Raw genomic sequence first — 22811 nt, forward strand, 5'->3', positions numbered from 1 at the left:
TTTTTAATTTGATGCTGGGTTTTATTGAACAGAAAACAGCAAAGTTTTTCAGAATGTTTAGAAGTAAAGTCAGACACAAACACATGTAAGGATGAGAGGGGCTTGAAATGTACAAGAGGAAGATCCACTCAAGACAAAGAAATCAAAACTGAGCAGGGGTTGAGGAGGGAGGAACTGAAATGGGCCAGCACAAGGAAGGAGAATGCAGCTGTCCCTAGTAAAGTCTCTTATCCTTCCCCAAGATAGAGGCAAGGAGAGCAGCTCCTTAGCAAGGTTCTAGTCCCAAACCTTTCTTCACCCTGCATGGGCAGAGGGAGCAGCAGCTGCTCAGGCAAGGAAAGGAGCGTTGAAGTCCACGGCACTGAGATATTCCAGCCAGTCCCGCAGCGAAGGTCTCTCCTGAGGGGGCTGCCAGAAAGAAAGTGCATCATGGTCAGGGCTCAGAAGAAGAAGAGTTTGGATTTGATATCCCACTTTATCACTCCCCTTCAGGAGTCTCAAAGCGGCTCACAATCTCCTTTCCCTTCCTCCCCCACAACAAACACTCTGTGATGTGAGTGGGGCTGAGAGACTTCAGAGAAGTGTGACTAGCCCAAGGTCACCCAGAAGCTGCGTGTGGAGGAGTGGGGAAGCGAACCCGGTTCACCAGATTACGAATCCACCGCTCTTAACCACTACACCACTCAGCCTCAGGAAACCACAAGGAGCTCCTAGGAAATGGTTGCCCAGGAATCTGAGCATCTCGTCTAACTGGTGCAAGGCAGGTTACTGAGAGTTTTATGCCGCTGCTTAAAACAAAGAGAAGGGCACTGCCCCTCAGGTATCTTCCATAAAAGCATCTCATGCCTCTGTGATCCCACCGCTGTGTCCTTTTGAGTCACTTTTAACATGAGATGGAGGGTTACGGCCAGAAAACAGAGAAGGGAGAAAGCAAAAGCCTATAGATGAGGGACCTTTAGCCTTTCACCCAGAAAGAGGCCCCTCTCACCTCAAAAAACCATGATTCCCCTAGGAATTGCAGAGAAGCACTCCATTCCTTTGGACCATCAGCAGCCATTTTACAAATCCCATCCTCATTTCTATTTGCATGCCTAAAAACCTAGGGAGCAAGTGCAGCTATGCTTAATAGGGCTGGAAGCAAAGGGTCAAGAATGAGCATGGGCAGAAGCACTGACCCACAGTTCCTCTTTACAGCTGCACTTCCATGCGCATCCCCAATGTTTGGTGCCCATTTTTCTACCCCAAATAGATCTCTAGCCAGAAGGCAGGAGAACAGAGAAAAGTGCGACAGCTGGGCACGAGAGGATCGACGATTTTAACAGCCTCCTCTCCCCAGAGTCTTAATTCTTGCTGTTTCGTTTACCCCCAATTCAAGATCACCACCCAGCGCTAACCTTATAGGAAGTTGCGTCAACTGTGCCATGCTGAACCTTCACTGAGCAGAGGGAGATGCCACCGCTGGCTGGGTATCCTGGCTCCACATAGAGGTTACAAGTGGAGCTGGGCTTCAGGTAACTCAGAATCCTTTTCTCTTGCTGCCAATCAATAGCAAAACTGCAGAGGGAAGAGCAGAGGGAGGGTTAAGGCATCAGCAATGGCTGGGATGGAGACAGTCAGTGGGGATGGAAATACAACCTCCTTCCAAAATGGGGGGGATTCCCTTGAACGCAGCAATCCCCACTGCACATAGAGGCCAGGCAGTTCTCCAATAACAGGGCAGGTCGATGCCTAAGTGACAGCTAGCAAGCACAAAAGAGCCAGGTCTCACTGATGCCAGGGGTTGGCCCCAGCCCCAAGGCTGCCGGCTGCCAATCCCTACTAAGAGCCCACTGGACAGATACCTTGGCATGACTCTATTCTGTGCAGTGCCTAAACAAGTATGAAAAGGGATTAAAAGAGAACAGAATCTTCTAGGATCATGGATGTTTTGGTGGATGGAGGGCATCTCACAGCCTTCGTTCCATTCTTTTCCAGCCTTGCTTTCATCCAAATGGCTTGAAACACACACTCTCAGTGCTCCAAGCGTTCTCAGCTGTCTTTAGAACCAGCCAGAGGAGCAGTGAAAAGGTGAGAGTGTGGCTTGGTTAAGAAGACCACCCGAGTTTCTGACGAAGGTAAGATCCCAGTTGGGGTCTGAAAACACATCAAAACAGATATCTCTAAACAGCTGCATCAGTGCAGGCGGACTAATGCTCGTGTACTGGAAGAAGCAAAGATCACCAGTGTCGAAGCAATGACTCTTCAACATCAACTTCGTTGGACTGGTTATGTTGTGCGGATGCCTGATTATCGTCTTCCAAAGCAACTATAGTCATACCTTGGGTTACAGCCGCTTCAGGTTGCGTTTTTTCGGGTTGTGGACCGCCAAAACCCGGAAGTACCGGAACGGGTTACTTCTGGGTTTCAGGGGTCGCACATGCGCCAAATCGCTAAATCACGCTTTGCACATGCACAGAAGCGCCAAATCACAATCCGCGCATGCGCAGACGTGGGTTGCAAATGCTGCGGGTTGTGAACGTGCATCCCGCACGGATCACGTTTGCAACCCGAGCGTCCACTGTACTCTATTCCGAACTTAAAAATGTAAAGCATAATGCTGGTGGTCAATAAAAGAGGTTTAAAGACTCTCTCAAGGCAAATCTTTAAAAATGTAGTACGGTGGTACCTTGGTTACAGACGCTTCGGGTTACAAACTCCACTAACCAGGAAGTGGTTGCTCCAGGTTAAGAACTTTGCCCCAGGATAAGAACGGAAATCGCGCACCAGCGGTGCAGCGGCACCAGGAGGCCCCATTAGCGAAAGGACGTCTCAGGTTAAGAACCGTTTCAGGTTAAGAACAGACCTCTGGAACAAATTAAGTTCTTAACCCGAGGTACCACTGTATAAACACCGACAACTGGGAAACACTGGCCTGCGAATGCTCCAATTGGAGAACAGCCTTTACCAAAGGTGTCATGGCCTTTGAAGATGCTTGAACTCAGGACAAAACGGAGAAACATGCTAAGAGGAAGGCACGTTTAGCAAACCCTCACCGTGATCAACTCCCTCCCAGAAACCTATGTCCCCACTGTGGAAGGACGTGTGGATCCAGAACTGGCCTCCACAGTCACTTACGGACTCACTGTTAAAACCGTGTTCATGGAAGACAATCTTACTCGGCTATGAGCGATTGCCCAAGAAAGAAGAAGCTATCAAGTGATCAGAGAAGTGTCGATTTCACATCACTGTGAAGGGACGTATTCACAAAAAACTGGAAGCTAGCCAAGAAACAGAGCAATGTGCACTTTAGTCTTAACAACGCCAACCTTTCTCTCTGCAGCACTCATGCTGTTAACTCCCCTCCTGGAAAAGGTTAAGACAGCCCCTCTCTCTCTCAAGCTTCAGGCAAGCAATTAAAACTTTCCTATTTTGCCAACCTTGCAGTGTGGGTGAAAAGTTACATCTCCCTGCTTTTATATTGAATTATATTATCCTGCTATTTTGAGTATTTCAATTTTACTTATTTATGAACTGCTTCCTCTGAAGTATGAGTATCTCAAAGCAATTTCACAATACAGCTCTGTTGCACCCAACTCAATTTTACTCAGAGCAGAGCCACTGAAATTAGTCATGTCCATTCCTTTCAATGGACCAACTCTGAGTAGGAACCAACATTGGACACAAGCCAGTATTATCATCATATATAAATTTTACACAGTTCAGTATACCCAAAGATGTACTGCCAAAAATAAAGCATAAATCTCTGATTGCAAAACAATAAATTCCTCACTGCACATTATAATATTTTCTATAAAGACACAGAAAGATAAACATCACTATTCATAGTTACAGGTAGGTAGCCGTGTTGGTCTGCCGTAGTCAAAACAAAATAAAAAATTCCTTCCAGTAGCACCTTAGAGACCAACTAAGACCAACTAAGTTTGTTACTGGCACATGAAAGCTCATACCAAGAACACACTTAGTTGGTCTCTAAGGTGCTACTGGAAGGAATTTTTTTATCACTATTCCTAGTTCTCATCTTAATAGTTCTTCCTCATAAATTCAGAAACTCAGTCCTAGTATTGACAGCTATTTGGTTATGTTTTGAATTCAACACGCAAAATTGATTTGAGTGACGTGAGCTGCTTTTCTTGAGTTTTATATGTATTATCTATATTTTTTATTAACTACTTTGCATTTATTCTTGACAAAAGATGAGGGCATAAATTTCTAAATAAAATAAAAAAAATTCAATTTGAGTAGCTAAACTAGCAGGCTTGCCAAGGCGGTTTCGGAGCCCCTGTGATCCAACCCCACTTCACTGGGTCTACTTCATTTGGCAACGGGTCTCTGCACCGCTCCCCTACATGCTCCAAACTGGAGACGCCAGGAAATAAATCAAAGCAAAGTCTCTGGTGCTGAGCTACTCCTGCCCCTGCAACTTCCTCTCTGTGTAAAGACAGAAAAACTTCAGCTCAACCGTGAACTCCAGAGGCCCAAAACAGCTCTACAAAAGCCATACAAAAGCAAGGAAGCTCACCAGCTGTGCAGCAACTCAATCTCAGCCAGAAGTTGTGCTTGCTGGAAGTAGCTATTCTGCAACTCCAGGACGATGGCTCTGATGTTGCCGCAAGTGCCTTCGGGAAGCACCAAAGAGGGAGGGAAGAAAGGGCTGTCGCTCTGCACGGGAGAAGGAGATCCAGTCATCGGTCTGAAAACTCCAATCCAGGCCAGAACCCGATTCTCGCTGACTCACCTGCAGCATGACACTGCCATCATCCCTCCAGTGCAAGCGCAGCTTCAGGGCGTGGGGAGTGGCAGCCCCCGGCTGTGCCAGGGAGATCAGCTCAAACTCCAGGTCACTCTTTGACTCAGAAAGCAGTCTGACCCCTTGCAAAGTCTCCAGAAGGGACCGGAAGTCAGAGATCCTGCGGACAATGAACAAGTCCAGTGCGGGGCAACAAAGAGGAGGAAATCTGGAGGCATATCTCCAACAACAACTCAGGGTGGAGCTGTCAGGGTGGTGGCTGGAGTAGTGAACGGCTGGATTCCTCCCACCCTAACCTTTTAAAGGCAGCCTTAAGACTGAAGATTTTAACCCATGCTATAAAATAAGGCAATGCGTACTCCAGACAGACAAAATCTGAACTCTGCACCAGGTAACCTGCAGTCTCTTGTGGATTATAGAAATTACCGTATTTTTCACTCTATAAGACACACTTTTCCCCTCCTAAAAAGTAAGGGGAAATGTGTCTGCCTCTTATGGAATGAATGCAGGAGGGAGGCTCTGCCCAGCGCTCCCTTTAAAGAGCCACGTGGAGCATGTGTGCAGCTCTTGGGGGCTTTTCCCCGAGGAGGAAGAAGGGCTGACTTTCTCCCTCCTTGGGGAAAAGCTCCCAAGAGCCACACACACACTCCGCACGCTCTTTAAAGGGAGTGCGGCTCTTGGGGGAGCCTTCCTCCCCCTGCCCGGGCGATCCTGCTTGCTGTCCTGGCTTATGGCTATTCCAGAAGCCAGATCCCTCTTGCTGTTCTGGCTTCTGGGATTCAGAATATTTTTTTCTTGTTTTCCTCCTGCAAAAACTAGGTGCATCTTATGGTCTGGTGCGCCTTATAGAGCGAAAAATGTGGTAGCATGATTCCCTTATTATGCATAGTATGATTCAACCACCATTAGTTACATTGAGCTGCACACATCTACAAAGGACACCGCAGAACTTCTCAGCCACCCCTCTGGCTGCCCAGCTGAAAAGAGGCAAGGCCCACACGCTTGCAAGCAGGCATCTTTCCCTGAAAAGCAGAACCTTAAGATTCAACGATGGGGTAGCTGTGCATATCCTGCCCCAACTGCAGATATGGAATCAGGGGGTGGCTGTTATTCCTTATTCCAAGTCCCAGGTCCATTCTTGGGCACATTTCAGATTCCATTCCCCGCAGCCGGAACCAGCGCCCTCACCTCTGGACCTCTTCCTGCCAAGTCCAGGCCTGGTGCTCTTCTTCCTCCAGCTCCCTCCGCAGTTGCTGCAGCTCCTCGCGCTGCGCCTGCAGACTGCCTTGCAGCTCCGCCATGCGCTCCTCCAGCCGCCGCCGCTGCTCAAACAAGGCGTCCTGCCGGGGGAGAAGCAACCAGGATCAAGCCAAGGGACTCAACCAGCTGCAATCCCCACTCCGAATCAGCTCAGATCTAGTTCACTTGCCCTGTTAGCCCCACCTGCTCCTTCTGCTGCCTCTTCTGAGCGCTCCTCGCCTTCTCCTCCATCTCCAGTTTCTACAAGGGAAACGCAAAATAAGTAAGTGCAGGAGTCCCAAAGGGCTGGGTCAAGACCTACGCCTTATCAATATACACTGTTGGCTGGGCTTACAGACACGTGTTACCCCTGATGGAACATATAAACAAAGGGAAGGTGTACTCCATCCCACCCCCCATGATAATACTTTGGCTACTAAGGGGCTTCTTGAATTTGAACCCAATGAACACAGCATGTGGTTAAACTACAGAATTTGCTACAAGGTAGAGTGGTACCTCTGGCTGCGAATGGGATCCGTTCCAGAGCCCCATTCACAACCTGAGCAAAACGCAACCTCAGGTTGCCATTCGCGCCTCTGCACAAGCGCGTGGCATCATTTTGAGCATCTGCGCATGCACGAGTGGCAAAACCCAGAAGTAACCCGTTCTGTTACTTCCGGGTCGCCGAAGGCTGTATCCTGAAAAGATTTAACCCGAAGTGTCTTTAACCCGAGGTATTACTGTATTGGGGACGCAGGTGGCGCTGTGGGTTAAAGCCTCAGCGCCTAGGGCTTGCCGATCGAAAGGTCGGCAGTTCGAATCCCTGCGGCGGGGTGCGCTCCCGCTGCTCGGTCCCAGCGCCTGCCAACCTAGCAGTTCGAAAGCACCTCCGGGTGCAAGTAGATAAATAGGGACCGCTTACCAGCGGGAAGGTAAACGGCGTTTCCGTGTGCGGCTCTGGCTTGCCAGAGCAGCGATGTCACGCTGGCCACGTGACCCGGAAGTGTCTCCGGACAGCGCTGGCCCCTGGCCTCTTAAGTGAGATGGGCCAGAGTCTGTCAAGACTGGCCCGTACGGGCAGGGGTACTGTCAGGGGTTCAGGGAGAGAGGCGCAGAGGAGGGAGGAGACCGAGAGTGAGGGAGAAGGATTCCAGCCTGACGAGGAAGAGGACGACAATGACCCGAGATGGTCCATGAGTCCGTCCAGTGAATCGGAGGATTCCCAAAAGGGAGCCCCCCTGGTCAAGCCAAGGGGAGCCCAAGGGGGAAGCAGTCAGGAGCAGGGGAACGTAGGGGGAACCGCCAGTGGGAGTTGGAGATCGAGACCTGCTTCTCCACCGGAACGGAGTGAAGAGGGTGGAGTTACCAGTGTGTCGGGAGGAACAGAACAAGGAGCAGAGGGGGGAAGGAGATCGGGGCAAGACGTCCTGCCGGAAGGGGCGGAAAGCAGTACCGGGAGCAGTGTGGCTGTTGAAAGGAAGGTCAGGAGCAACGTACGCGCGCCAAGTTCAAATGTGGAGGCGCGCGGAAGTGGGGAGAGCTCTGGGGAGGAGCCTGGTGCTAAAGCACGAAGGAGGGGGCAGCAGGCAGGAGAAGACTCAGCCTCTGGGGAGTCCCGGAAAGAGGGAACACAGGGGGGCAGGAAGACCCTGCGGAAAAGGAAGGAGAGGAAAAGGTGGAGCAGCACAAGCCTCTTAAATTGGTGCAGGGGAGGGACGGACTCAGAGGGGACTTCTAACATCTAAGGGTAACAGATGTGGAGCCACGGAGTTTGGATGTAATGACGACAATGATCTTCAATAAAACCTTTTGTATATAACTTGGACTGGACTTTGGTCTCTTGTGAGCTGGGACCCAGGGTGGCTCTGACAGTAAGTCCCCTCTCAAGAACGCAAAAATTTTTTTTTGCAAAGCTCACGAACGGTGACAGCCATGAGTGCGGAGGAGCAGTTGACAGCTCTGCGAACTACAGTTTCCGAACTCACTGCTGCAGTCCTTGCGTCTCAGAAGAAGCATGACGAAATGGAGAAGCGCTGCCAGGACCTGCAAACCAGGTGGGAACGTGCAAGCAGGGAAGGGATTGGACTTGGACGGAGGGGGGGCAGCCTAGTCACCCACTTCGATGGGAACCTGAAGCACTACCCCAGTTTCAGAGCAGACGTTTTGTATGCATTGCACTTGCTTCGTCATGACTTTAAAGATGAGGAGGAGAAAGTGGGGTTTATTGTTTCTCACTTGCATGGGCCGGCCAGAGACTGGTTGCGCAATTTGTGGCGTGAAGATGGCCCTGCCCGCCGCGATGCAGATGAATTCATTAAAGCAATGGATGCCTGCTTCCAGTCAACTGTAGATGTGGATCTTGCACGCAGGGAAATTTTTGGATTGCGGCAAGGCAAAGCCACTGTGCGTCAGTACCATTCCAGATTTTTTGCTTTACTGACTGCGCTAAGCTGGGAGAAGGATTGTGCACCTGTGAGGGATTTGTTCTGGGAGGGGCTCAGCGGTCCCATTAAGGATGAACTTGCCAGGGGAGACAGACCCCAGACCCTGGAGGAGCTTGTGCAGAGGGCTTTGGCGATTGGGATAAGGCACGAGGGACGTCCTTGGCACACTGAGGAAGAACGTCAGGTGCGTCCACCAGCGAGGACGTCTTCTTTCAGCCCCAGGGAGTTCAGTCAGTCACATCCTTCGCCACTGGGAAGGCAGGGGGAGGAGCCCATGGAACTTGGTGGTGCTAAGGCTCAAGCAACAGCCAGAGCCCCAGCTTCCGGTGCAGTAAAGGCACAGCCTCCTAGAGGGACCAGGAAGTGTTACATTTGCGACAGTGCACAGCACATGGCGAAAGAGTGTCCCCAGAGGCTGCAGAAACACACTGCAGCTTTAGCAACTGTTGCAGCAGAAATGATGCAAGCAGAGCAACCTCAGGGAAACGACAGTGCCTGGCTGGAAGCAGAGCTGCTGGGGCTCAGCCAGGCGAATCTGTAGAGCAGTCCCCAGCGCTTTTGCAACGCACAGACCCTTTACCACCCAAGCCAGCGGTGCAGCTCACTGCAACACTTCAGTTGCCGAATGGAACCACCCTGGAAGTCCCCATCACGATTGATTCTGGGAGCAACGCAGATTTTGTGGGGACGCACTTTGTCAAGCAGCATCGCATAGCGCTTCTGCCAGCGACAACACCTCTGAACGTAGTCACGGTGGATGGCAGGAAATTGCTAGGAGGACAAGTTGTGCAACAGACGCCTCCCATGGTGATGAGGATTGGAAATCATCGAGAAGTCATCAGCTTCAATGTCACCCGCCTTTCAGACACGCCTATAGTATTAGGCATGAGTTGGCTGGAGAGACACAGTCCTGCTGTAGCGTGGTACCAACGGCAGATCACCTTTTGCTCATCGTACTGTGCTCAACATTGCATCCAGTCCAGCCAGGAGGAGGGAGCTGAGCAGCAGTTGCAACTTGGCATGGTGCAGGCAGTACCCCGCAAGTACGAGGGGTTCCTGGAGGTTTTCTGCGAGAAGGAAGCTGACCAGTTGCCGCCCCACAGGCCTTATGATTGTGCCATCGACCTGGTGCCAGGGGCGCAGTTGCCGACTGCAAAGCTGTATTCCATGTCTGAGGACGAGATGCAAGAACTCAGGGAGTTCATAGAGCACAATTTGAAGCGCGGATTCATCCGAGAATCGAAAGCGGTGGGGGGCAGTCCTGTTTTCTTTGTAAAGAAGAAGGACACGCCCCAAAAAAGACTCATTGTGGACTATCGATTCATAAACAGTAAGACCAAACCCAAGGCCTTCCCCATGCCCAAGATAGATGATCTCCTGGCAACCGTAAGGAAGGGGAAGATCTTCACCAAATTGGATCTGCGTGGAGCGTATAACCTCATACGCATCCGGGAGGGCGATGAGTGGAAGACGGCCATGTTCACGCCTCTGGGCACGTACGAATACAGAGTGATGCCATTTGGTCTCCAAAATGGATCTCACGTCTTTCAAGCATTTATGCATCACGTGCTAGCGGGACTTCTCTACAAGAAATGCGTGTGTTTCCTCGACGACATCCTGATCTTTTCGGAAACGGAGGAGGCCCATGAGAAGGACGTAAAGGAAGTCCTGCAGAGACTACGGGAGAACAAGCTCTACGCCAAGTTAGAGAAGTGCCAGTTTGATGTGACGGACGTGGATTTCCTAGGCTACAAGCTGTCCGACAAGGGGCTGGCCATGGACAGCGCCAAGGTCCGCGCGGTGTTGGACTGGAAGAGCCCTCGCAATCGGAAGGAAGTCCAAAGATTCATCGGCTTCGCCAACTTCTACCGCAAATTCATCAGAGGTTTTGCAAAGGAGACGGCAGCGATCACGGACACTCTCAGTTCCAAGAAAAAGAGGTTCGTGTGGACGGAACAGGCGGAGCGCTCTTTTCAGAAGCTTAAAAGCCTTTTCGCCTCCGAGGAGCAGCTGCTGCACGTGAATCCAGGCAAGCCCATACGAGTAGAGACCGACGCGTCAGACAGAGCGGTTGGAGCCGTACTCCTGCAAGAAGATCCACATGGAAACTGGAGACCCGGTGCCTTTTACTCCAGAAAGCTCAGCAAAGCGGAGCAAAACTACACCATATGGGACAGGGAGCTGTTAGCCATTCACGCAGCGTTCAAAGCGTGGCGACATTTCCTCATTGGAGCCAAGCACACAGTGCAGGTCCGCACGGATCACAAGAATTTAGAGTATTGGCGCACGGCGAAACTCCAGAGCCAAAGACACATGCGCTGGGCAGAGTTCTTCGCGGATTTCGACTTCAGGATAGAGTACGTCCCAGGGGACTCCAACGTTATAGCCGATGCGCTCTCCAGGAAACCGCAATATCTTGAGGAAGCGGCGCCAATAGCAGCCAGGCACATTTTTGCACCGCAGGCGTGGGCGTGCGCTGCCATCGCTGTCGACCTGGACGCAGTGCGACGCGCGTTGCAGGTAGATCAGTTTGCACAATCCAAAATAGAGGAGCTGCGTAGGGGTTCGCGGAGAGACGATGAGTTCCAGTTACGCGACGGACTGTTAACTCACAAGGGTGCCCTCTACGTGCCGAGCGACGAGCTCCGAGCAAAGGTTCTGCAGCAGTTGCACGACGCTCCCAGTGCGGGCCATTTCGGCAGGGAGAAGACAATAGAACTGGTGGCCAGGGACTTTTGGTGGCCCCAGATGCGAGGAGAAGTAGCGGAGTACGTCGCCAGATGTGACACTTGTCAGAGGTCCAAGCCAGTACACCAGAAGCCGGCGGGCTTGCTGGAACCACTGGAAACACCACAGCAACCGTGGGAGAGGGTGGCGCTGGACTTCGTCACTGACCTGCCCAGTTCCAGAGGCAAGACGGCGGTACTGGTGGTGGTGGACTTGTTCACCAAGATGGCGCACTTCATTCCCTGCGCGAAGGTGGCGACGGCGGAACAGACCGCCAAGCTCTTCATCGACCACGTGTTCCGGGCGCATGGGCTGCCGCGGGCCATCCTGTCCGACAGGGGGCGCCAGTTTATTTCCAATTTTTGGCAGAAGCTCCTAGGTATCCTGCGCGTCAAGATCAACCTAGCGTCGGCAAGACATCCACAAACCAACGGCCAGGCCGAGAGGGTCAACGCGATCATGCAGCAGTACCTGAGATGTTATGCAAATCAGCGACCCACAGCTTGGGTGGACTACCTACCGATGGCGGAGTTTGCCTACAACAACACGAAGCATGCGTCGACGGGGGTGACGCCGTTCTTCGCGAACAATGGACGTCATCCCAGGACCTTCCCGGGGTTCGTAGCACCAAGAGAGGGGGAGCCGCAAGAGGCCGACCAGTTCGCTGCAGAACTACAAGAGGTGCACGAGGAGCTGCGGAGACATTTGGAGCTAGCCAAACAAGCGTATAAGGTGCAGGCAGACAAAGGCAGAAGAGTGGGAGAGGACATCCAGGTGGGGGACTGGGTGTGGTTAGCGGCCCAGGCGATGCCAACCAAGTCGTTGGCCAAGAAGAAGCTAGGGCACAGGCAGCTAGGACCATACCAGGTGGAGGCTAAGATCAACCCCGTGGCTTTTCGACTGGCCCTCCCCGAAGGTTCCAGAGTCCACCCGGTTTTTCATAGGTCGGTGCTCACTCCCTACAAGGCCCCGCACAGGTTTCAGGAGTCTGAAACAGTACCGCAGCCACGCACAGAGTCACCTAGGAGGGAGGGATCGCCTAGGGTCGAACCACTCAACGAGGTCACAGAGATCCTGGACTCGAGATGGGGGGAAGAGGGAATAGAATACTTTCTAGTCAGAGAGGGTGCACCAGTCAGTGCCAGTGGGTGGGTGCCGGACTACGCTTTAGACGAACCTCTTTTAAAGGACGAGTTCCATGCCCTTTTCCCACATAGACCCATGCCAGCCGAGTACTTCGATGACTGGCTCTTTACCCCCACATGTTCAGGCAGCACTTTCCACGGCTTTTCTTCAGCCGAGGAAAGAACGCCGAACTCAAACTCGCCCAGGGGATCGTGTTCGGGGGTGGACACAGAGCCCTCTTATTGGTGGGATGAGCAACCAGAGGAAGCCTGGCGCAAGAAATGGCTGAAGGGGCCTTGGTCGGCAGCACCAGACGAAGTAGCAATGGAAGAGGGAACTGCGAACATTTTGGGCGAAGAACCCGAATTCGAACACACGTACACCGAGCTGCCAGCAGAGGTCATGGACGTAGCCGAACTGTATCCTGCATCTACCTCCGAGGAGCTGCAGTTCCCACAACCCGCACCCGATGGGGGGGAGGGGGGAAGGGGGGGCTTCGAGGGGGGGATGGATGTCAGGGGTTCAGGGAGAGAGGCGCAGAGGAGGGAGGAGACCGAGAGTGAGGGAGAAGGATTCCAGCCTGACGAGGAAGAGGACGACAATGACCCGAGATGGTCCATGAGTCCGTCCAGTGAATCGGAGGATTCCCAAAAGGGAGCCCCCCTGGTCAAGCCAAGGGGAGCCCAAGGGGGAAGCAGTCAGGAGCAGGGGAACGTAGGGGGAACCGCCAGTGGGAGTTGGAGATCGAGACCTGCTTCTCCACCGGAACGGAGTGAAGAGGGTGGAGTTACCAGTGTGTCGGGAGGAACAGAACAAGGAGCAGAGGGGGGAAGGAGATCGGGGCAAGACGTCCTGCCGGAAGGGGCGGAAAGCAGTACCGGGAGCAGTGTGGCTGTTGAAAGGAAGGTCAGGAGCAACGTACGCGCGCCAAGTTCAAATGTGGAGGCGCGCGGAAGTGGGGAGAGCTCTGGGGAGGAGCCTGGTGCTAAAGCACGAAGGAGGGGGCAGCAGGCAGGAGAAGACTCAGCCTCTGGGGAGTCCCGGAAAGAGGGAACACAGGGGGGCAGGAAGACCCTGCGGAAAAGGAAGGAGAGGAAAAGGTGGAGCAGCACAAGCCTCTTAAATTGGTGCAGGGGAGGGACGGACTCAGAGGGGACTTCTAACATCTAAGGGTAACAGATGTGGAGCCACGGAGTTTGGATGTAATGACGACAATGATCTTCAATAAAACCTTTTGTATATAACTTGGACTGGACTTTGGTCTCTTGTGAGCTGGGACCCAGGGTGGCTCTGACAGGTACCTTTACCTTTTATGACTGTATTGTCAACATGGATGGCTTTAAAGGAGGACCAGACAAACTTATGGAGGATAAAGGCTATCAATGGGAACTAGCCATGAAGACCACGCTATTTAATTTTTCAGGTTGCAAGAAAGGAAATCCCAGCTAAACACCAGGAAGAACTTTCTGACAGTAAGAGCTGTTCGACAGCGGAACCTCGGGAGGTTGTGGACTCTCCTTCCTTGGAGGTTTTTAAAGGAGAGACTGGATGGTCATCTATCAGGGTTGCTTTAGTTGAGATTCCTGCACTGCAGGTGGTTGGACTAGAGCAGGAATAGGCAACCTAAGGCCCATGGGCCACAAGCGGCCCACGGGGGTCGTTTAACCGGCTCACGAGCCGCCCCCGAACCAAGCAGCCTGCTTGGCAAGACCCCGCGCGCTGCGCTAAACTGTCGCAGTGCAGCGCGGAGACTCGCTTCTGCAGTGCCAGAAATTGCATCTGCACTAACACCGGAAATTGTGCGCGCAATGCAGCCCATGAAAGGATCTCTGCTGGAGTGAACCGGCCCAGGCAAGGTAAACCTTGCTGACTCCTGGACTAGAGCACCCTCGAGGTCCCGTCCAACTCTTCAATTCTATGATTTAATGTTACTTTAGAAAATTTCTATCTTGCCCCTCCTCCTCCCCAAAGGCACAAAACATCAAAAATTTGAAACGATTGTGTGTATGTAACATTTCGGAGCATTAAAAAAAATATCTAAAAGCTTTTCAAAACATTTTGAGCACCTAAAAACCTTTAAGCACAGTCACAGTTCAATGTTGCCACGCCAGTATCTTTCAGCTAATGGGTCCTGCAAATAGCTCCCTTGCACCTTCTCAAAGGTCATTTAGACTGTGGACACACCGTACAAAGCATGTGGCTTCCAAAAAAATCCTGGGAACTGTAGCTGATTCCTCGCAGGGCTACAATTTCTAGCAACATCAGCAAACTACAGCTCCTAGTTTTTTGAGAGGAGTAGTATGTTTTAAGGGACGCGGATGGCACTATGGGTTAAACCACAGAGCCTAGGGCTTGCAGATCAGAAAGTTGGTGGTTCGAATCCCTGCGACAAGGTGAGCTCCCGTTGCTCGGTCCCTGCTCCTGCCAACCTAGCAGTTCGAAAGCACAAAGTGCAAGTAGATAAATAGGTACCACTCCGGCGGAAAGGTAAATGGTGTTTACGTGCACTGCTCTGGTTCACCAGAAGCAGCTTAGTCATGCTGGCCACATGACCCGGAAGCTGTACGCCGGCTCCCTTGGCCAATAAAGCAAGATGAGTGCCGCAACCCCAGAGTCATCCGTGACTGGACCTAATGGTCAGGGGTCCCTTTACCTTTAATATGCTTTAAATGTACAGTGCTTACACAGCCTTATTCCTTAGCAAAGATGTGGAGTGGTACCTGGTGGAGAAGTGAAAACCTTTGTCTTTTGCCTGATAATGTGGGGGGGGGATCTCTTTTATTTTTCATTATTTAGTGTAAAAGATCAAAGCAAAGCAAAGCCAACCATTCCAAAACACAGCATTGGTTCCAGAGACATTCTGGGCACACATTTCAAAAGCAGGCAGCAGCAGAACATCTAAGATCTGTGTCAGGTGCCCCCTTTGCTTCTATGTTTTATCCACTAACCTCGCCACTTGTAAGAGAAATCTGATGCCCTTTTAAATGTGTTGTGGGTGTTAGTATTTCGTGCCTCCAATGCAGCAGATGTGTTTGGTGTAACTCACATGCCTGTCTGAGAAGAGTGTGGGAACGGAAGGCAGTCTTATCTCTTCCGCTGTATGTACTATTTGTACTGTACTTTTGCTTTTACTTGTGACCTGTTTGTCTCTCGGAGCTGGAGAGAGAAGACGCCATGAATCCTTTGTCTGTACATAGTGTGTAAATAAATACGTAGATTAGCTCTACAATGTCTCCTTGCTTTGTTATGCTAGAAGATTAGTGTGCATACATCATTTGATACATGTCGCTGAAGCGCACTGGAGAAGAAGGGAAAAGCCTTTTCCAGAGCTGCACATACTGGAGGACGCTCAGAGTTCAGGGGCTGCAGGGGCACCCCAGGGCATTTTCCAACAGTGGGAGGGGGGATTATTGGTTTATTTTTGTTATTTTGTTTTGTTTTATATTATGCACTTGGGGGGGTTGTATTGTAATTTTATGTTGTGCACCACCCTGAGATCTATGGATGAAGGGTGGTATACAAATTTAATCATACTAATAATTACTTTTTAAGCTTTCCCTCCACCAAATGTGCTGCCTGAATCTTTGTAAGGGTTTTTCCCTTCCCCTCCTTCGACCTCCAAAATTCTGCTGGCTGAGATGTCTAGGCCACTCAGGCTTTAGCATCTTGTCTATGGGCAGCTTGCTTTAATCCAAGGGCAGGAAATCTCTGGGCCTCTAGGTCTGGTTGCGCTAGAGCTCCCACCATTCCTGAGCCATGGGAGCTGACGTCTGGAAACATCTCAAGAGCCACAGGTTCACCACTATTGCTATAATCAGAAAATAGGGGGACAACTCCATCCCAGGCTCCCCATCGCCACCCCCAAATCAGCAAAGCACCTTGTCTCGGTAGCGTTGCAGAGCTTCTTCCAAGAGCTGAGCTCGGTTCCGCGCCTGCTCCAGCTTGAGCAGCAGTTGTGGCACATCCTTCTTGATGCTCTCCACTTGTTGTTGGTACTCAGCTTTGAGCTTCTTCCACTCCTGCTTCGCTTCGGCCACCTCCTGTCCTGCAAGAGAAAGAGGCGGCGGTGGGGAGCCCAAGATCAGCCTTGGAGATAGAAGAGGTGGGACATGGGCCCCCACCCTCAGTCGTTTCACCGAGTTTCTCAAAGTACCAGAAGTAGAAGCGGGAGTTTCCAACCCACACTATGACCAGCCACAATAAAAAAATAAACTCTCCAGGGAACAAGGCTGATGTTCATTAAACCAGCTTGCCCAATACACCCACCAGTCACCGGCTGAAGAAATGTAGCTCCACAGAGCACACTTCAGCACTGCTCAGCTTGGACTCTTGGACTGAAAGCACAGAATGTTTTCTGGGGAGTTTAAAAAAGCCATTTCCTGCTTTGCATTAATTTTTATTTTATTTTGTGGGAAATAAATGCAAGGCAGTATTTAAAAATATAGGTTAAGATTTAAAAAAATAAATTTAAAAATTTAAATTAATAAATGAAATAATAAAAATAAAAAACCCATTTCCTAATCCAGGGGTGGCCAACGTGGCACGCTCTGGATGCTTTGGACTACAACTCCCTGCCAACATAGACTGGTGATGATGATGGGAGTTGTAGTCCAGCAACATCTGGAGGGTCACAGGTAAGTTGCCCCCCTATTTTGGCCCTGGAAACAGTTTAAGGTTGTATATGGCAAGGAGGAAAGCAGTGGTGCAACGCTATGGCACAATTCCATGGGAGTCGATCCAAAAATAGGTCTAACTACACTAAGCAATCCACAATGCAAGGCTATTTTTCAAAATTAATATGCAAACTAGAGATACTTGGATTCACGCTACACCCTCATTAGTTTGGACACATAGAAAACCGTGACTTGTGCAGCACGCATACTCACGAACAGAAGATTTGGAGGCGTTCTCAACGCAAAGTCCAGAATCAAGGAAATCCAGACAGAACTTCAACACTTGCAGCTGCATCAACATAAATTTGTGGGCGTGCCTGGTGCTCTGGAAAACACGCACCAAAAGCAGGGTTCAGGTCAGCACCCTGGGAGCTCTCTGCCCGTTGAGCCAGCCAGGACTAAAGCCAGCATCCCCTCCAAGGGAAAAAAGGCTACTACTCACCACGGCATGCTCAGCCAAAACCTCAGGTGGTAGGTCAGCCTCCACCCCATATTGGGCTTGGCTCTCAAAGGCAAGTGCATCCTTCAGCCGAGCAAGAAGCCTAAGGAGGACATGAAGAAACCACAACATCAAGAAACTAAAAGAGCACTTTTCAAAACTTCCTATCTCCCAGGAAACATTTCAGTTGCCGCGGCAACCCTCCATACTGATGAAAGATTCAAGGTCATATTTTTCCTAGTCCAGGGTGGGCAAATGTGGGCCCCACAGATGTTGTTGGATTACAAACTCCCATTGTTCCTGGCCACTGGCTACACTGAGGCTAATGGGAGTTGTAGTTCAACACCTGGAGGTCACAAGATGCCCAGGCCAAGGGCATACATCCAGCTCAGCTGGGATACTTGTCAGGCTAACCAAGATTCAGAGTTGATCTATGCAAACAGGGAGCAACACCTTGAACACACCTAACACCAATGTGGTATAATGGTTAAAGTGTTGGACTAGGATCTGGGAGACAAGGGTTCAAATCTTCACAATCATGAAACTCAACCCACCTCAAAAGGTTGTTATGGGGATTAAACGGGATGGAGAACCACATAAACAGCACTGAGGTCCTTGCAGAAAAAATGTGGGATATAAATGCAATTAAATAAATATAGCTGTTCTGGTGGTCAGAAGTGACGGGAAAGTTGTTCTATACAGGGAAACATGCCTGTTCTTTCACTGCCTCACTGAGGAACCAGTCAAGCCTATGCTGCTGTTTAAGATGTTCTTGATTAATGATTATTTTGTACTGGTTTTTAAATGGGTGTTTTACGTTTTACTTGTTATATGTATTGTTATGAGCTCTTTTATGAGATGGAGGCATATACTTTTATAAGCAAACAACCCCCTGATGAACTTTCAAGGAACACCCACGGGTCTGTGGAAAATTCATAGAATTGTAGATTTGGAAAGGACCTGCAGATCACCTAGTCCAACCCCTTGCAATTAGAATGTTTTCAAGCAAATGCAGCAGCAGAAGCTAGGAAAATGCAGAATTATGTTTTTAGCAGGCACTGAAAAGTGTACAGTGAAGGCACCTGTTTGATCTCAATAGCCAGGGAGTTTCAAAGTGTAAGCACTGCCAAACTAAAGGATCAAGTTCAAGTGCATAAAATGGGTATTATGTGGCACCTGCTGTGGTGCCAGTAGCCCCAATTCAGAGTGGGCACAGGGAGGGCCAGGTGACCTTGCAAGCAAGCTGGTCCAAAGATACATACATGCGTGTATTTATATATATATTGTATATACAAATGAAAACCATTCTTCCTTCAACGCCCAACGAAATAGTTAAGTGCAAAGTGGGGGGGGGGGTGAGTACCGCAGCTCTCCCAAACGAGTCTGCTTGATGTATAAATGGTGGTTTTAGGCGACCTCGTAGGTAAACCGGTCCCAAGCTGTTAACCTTTTCGAGATTATATGGATTTTTAAAATTTAGTGTGTTAAGCAAAGTCCTGTCGCTCCCAGAAGCCCTTTAACCACTGGAACCCAAATACATCCGTCGCCCGGGGAACTAGCACAAGAGCATTTTATGTTTTATTTTATTTTTTTAAATTTTTTTATTAGTTTTCCAAATTTTTAAAAAACACAACAAGAACAACATACAGACAAACACATAAATTCATAATTTCTTAACCTCATTTTCATAAGCCTCTTTTCTCGGACTTCCCCATACCTTCCCCTTTTTGCATCCTTTTTTTTTTAACAATTATTCAACAACCCTTTTAACCAATTAAATTTGAATTCATTCTCCTTTTCAATTTCACCCTAAGTCAAACAAAATTTACCGCTGTAATTCTACGTCTTCCTCTCCCTTAACATTTTAGCACTCCAGCATTTTATGTTTTAATGCATTTATTTGTTTAATAAAATGGATACACCGCTTGGTTGTTCCAAATACTGTATTAAAAAGTCCCTGAGCTGTTCACAAAAAGGCAAGACTATAAAACCAGGAAAAGTTTGCCATATAAATGTTACGCGTCCAATAAACTAAAATAAGATTAAAATACCCTAAGATTTGTACCAGCTGAAGAGAAACCAGAGCACGTATATATTTTTTAAAATATCCCTATTTCTTGGGAATAAGTGGCAAATAAACAGCACTCACTCCGCAGCCTCCGAGGCCGCCATAGCCGCTCAATGTCGCTGCGCTCCTCGCGCCGTTTCATTTGAGTCCACATCGCCCCACTTCCGTCCTCCAAGCAGACCAATCGCTGCTCGGAGACCAAGCAATGCCCCGCCCAGTGGCTTGGATCCCGCAGCGCCATTGGACGGAAGCGGCGCGGAGGCGGGAAGATGGGCGGCGACCGAAATGAACGCTCGCCTCCATTTTGAGAAAGGCGTCTGGCACGGGCGGCCGGATTGGGGATTGTGGGGAGGAGGAAAGCGGCGCTGGAGGAGGGGGGGGGGGCTGGGGCGCCACAACAACCCCAATAACAAAACAACAACAGACGCTCAATGCCTAAAAGAGACATATTGGCCGTTTCCGAGGCTGGGGATGGGGGAGGGGTCCATCTCAAAAGAATGAGATTAAATAGAAAATATGGGCAGGTTTCACACCCCCCCCCAGCCCCACTTCCTCGTCTGCATTTGAACACGTTGCTGAAGTTGGTTCCCAGTTGCTTATGTGATAGGAATTTTATGGTCTTAGATATATGGCAACGTTCATAACCACACGTACATAGATCAGCACAGGAAAGCCAACCTGGAACCATTTTGATTCCTAAACTGAGCAAATGTTTCTCTGCATGGTCAAAATGCAAAAGCCTCCCCATTGTCTCTTCCTTCACAAATCCTGTCTTAATCTGTGTTTGAATAAGGGTGTGAGCCTTATCATTACAAAAGACTGCCCAGGCTCCCCAAGAAATCCAATCAAGTAACCTGCCAGACAGGAAACAAAGCGACAGGAGAAAACAACATGCAAATGTTCTGTTTTAGATCCGCCTTATCTGAGGGGTGGTCTTAGGTTACACCCCTTCTGTGATGAATGCATAATGTTTCTGGGGGTGGTCTTGATCTACAGGATGGGAATTTCAAAAGTCTTTATAAGCCCTTGCACAGCAATTTTGGGGGTCCTCTTCCTCTCCTGCGTGTGAGGGGAGCACCCTGTTGCAACAGATCAATAAAGATCAAGCTTACTAGCTGCTTTGCTTCTCAATATTCTCTGGTTGGCCTCTATTATTTTCTCCTACCAATAGGGAACCTATGTAAGGACTCTATATGGGCTCTTGGATACCCCATAAGGGAAAAGGGCATATTTTTATTTACAACACTTAATTTGCTCGAGATTTCGAAAGTACTGTACGCAGTTCCCTCAACATGAAAAACAAAGTTTATATGGCCCTCAGCCCCAGAAATAAAGCTTGGGTTAACTTATTGGGAGTGGTCATGTGACTACCCTTCTCAAGCACAGCAATAAGTTTATCCAGTCCAAAGCAGACTGCTTGTAAAATGTTCATAAATGCGTGATGACCCCCCCCCCATAAACATCATAAATGGGTTACGGAAGGGATCCCCATCTCAAAAACTGCTTTGGGCCAGGGTGAAGAATAATGGCCAAGCAGATGGCAGAGCATCCTCTGCGATGTGTATCCTGCCTTCCCACGGGTGTATGGAATGGTCAAGGGCATCCATGAACACCATAAATAGCCAAAATATTTAGAAATATTTGGGGTTTCCCCCTCCCCACCCCCCGCCAAGATGTGCTTCTGGCCAGAACAAATAATACACTCAAGCAAATGGACAGTGGCTTCTACAAGATGTAGGTGCATTCTGCTTGATCCAGAGCTTCGTTTGGGTGCATGTCACAATTAAGGACATAGAAAAAATAGGTAATGTGTGTGTCTACTCCATCCCTCCATCCATTCCTTTTATTTGCATGCCATTTTCCCACCCCCAAAAAAATCATGCCCAAAGCGGCTTACAACAAAGAAAACAATAATGCATTTTAAACAAACACTACAAAAACAATTTCATGATAGCATATCAAAACAATATGAAACATAATAACATACAAAAAAACATTTCATTATTATAAATATAACAAGATTACTTAAACAACATGCAGCGTCCAACAGCAAAAATAACAAGAGCGCGTCAGTTTCACCTTAGTCCTAGAAAGACCCTACTTTCCCTGGTGTTGCTCACAGTCCCTTCCCTGGATGTCAATGACAGCAGGGATACCACCCATAGTGAGTATGCCCAATATGCCCACTACTCCATTGCCCCTGCACCTCTCCTGCAACAGCTTCTTATAAGGCTTCCAAAAGTATGCTCTGGGCCACCATGAATCAGGCACCCACTTCTTCTTCTTCTTCATCTTCTTCTTTCAACTTATACACTGCCCTATACCTGGAGGTGTCAGGGCGGTTCACATGAGATGATGGTGTGATATTGAATCATATGGAATACCACTTCTCCCAGAGGGTCCTCCTGGCACAGGCCACCATCAAGGAACATCTAAGCACACCAGCTTTAGTGAAGTGTTTGTTTGTTTGTTTGTTTGTTTGTTTGTTTGTTTTAACTTAAAGTAACTTTGGGAGATGTTTTGGTGTCATTAATTGAAAAGAAATTAGACAGCAATACTGACAGGCATTTGTACAGCATGAGCCTAGGCATGTTTATTCAAAAGTAAATTTCACAGAGTTGAATAAGGCCTGTTCCCAGGTGAATGTGCATTGTATTGTCACATTATCATAGCTGTCAACTTTTCCCTTTTCTTGCAAGGAATCCTATTCGGAATAAGGGAATTTCCCTTTAAAAAAGGGAAACGCTGACAGCTATGCATATTATGTATATTTTTAAGTTACTCTGGATGGCATAGTCACAATGAAGCTGTAGCAAGAAACTGAAGAATCTGGCAGATTTTTCCTTCTGTGCCTCTCACCCAGAATTCCTCATTAAGAGCTTAGGATAAAATCCAGGGTTGTGGTTCATTTGTGCATATGCATAATTGTGAGACATTTGTCTTTCAGTTTCTTTATGAATAAGCCTAGTTCTTTCCTGCATTTTATTCTGGTCCCACAAACTTCTGGTTTATATTCAACTTACAGCTCCCATGGATGTTTAGTCAGAAAGAAGTTCCACAGAGCTTAGGGAGTCCTACTTCCATGTAAGATTGCGTGGGAATGCTGCCTTTTAAGACTGCCACTTTTTCTTCTTTTCCCGTATTTAAGCTTCTTATTCCCACTTTTCTCCGTGTTAGGAAAATCATCTTGCTTTACTTCTGTGAGTCCGGCTAGTTAAAACACCTTCTGTTCTTGCCTTACTTCTCTAGTAAATAAATTATGTTTGGGGCTATAAATACATTGTAAACTTAGCTGTAGCTTTGTATGAAGGCTGCAGTTCTTGTAAGCGCTTAGTGGAGCATCTCACTG

At 49.1% G+C, this 22811-nt stretch overlaps 1 protein-coding gene across 2 annotated transcripts in view; it reads right to left on the reverse strand.

Moving 5' to 3' along the window:
* The window catches only part of ZWINT (ZW10 interacting kinetochore protein), a 25886-nt gene continuing 3075 nt past the window's right edge, over nucleotides 1–22811 (reverse strand). Inside the window, exons 1-10 of one of the 2 annotated variants that reach the window (XM_079960110.1) lie at nucleotides 19544–19647; nucleotides 17398–17497; nucleotides 17169–17280; nucleotides 16161–16327; nucleotides 6191–6247; nucleotides 5936–6087; nucleotides 4736–4907; nucleotides 4520–4659; nucleotides 1395–1554; nucleotides 1–408 (exon numbers count right to left, since the gene is read on the reverse strand). In XM_079960110.1, the coding sequence (XP_079816236.1) occupies nucleotides 328–408; nucleotides 1395–1554; nucleotides 4520–4659; nucleotides 4736–4907; nucleotides 5936–6087; nucleotides 6191–6247; nucleotides 16161–16327; nucleotides 17169–17280; nucleotides 17398–17497; nucleotides 19544–19566 (1164 nt within the window). In that variant the 5' untranslated portion in view covers nucleotides 19567–19647 and the 3' untranslated portion in view covers nucleotides 1–327. Of the gene's footprint in view, nucleotides 409–1394; nucleotides 1555–4519; nucleotides 4660–4735; nucleotides 4908–5935; nucleotides 6088–6190; nucleotides 6248–16160; nucleotides 16328–17168; nucleotides 17281–17397; nucleotides 17498–19543; nucleotides 19648–22811 lie in introns of those variants that run through there. The other variant, XM_079960109.1, reaches the window with a different exon arrangement.

Source organism: Podarcis cretensis (assembly GCF_951804945.1).
Source record: "Podarcis cretensis genome assembly, chromosome: 17".
NCBI lineage: Eukaryota > Metazoa > Chordata > Lepidosauria > Squamata > Lacertidae > Podarcis > Podarcis cretensis.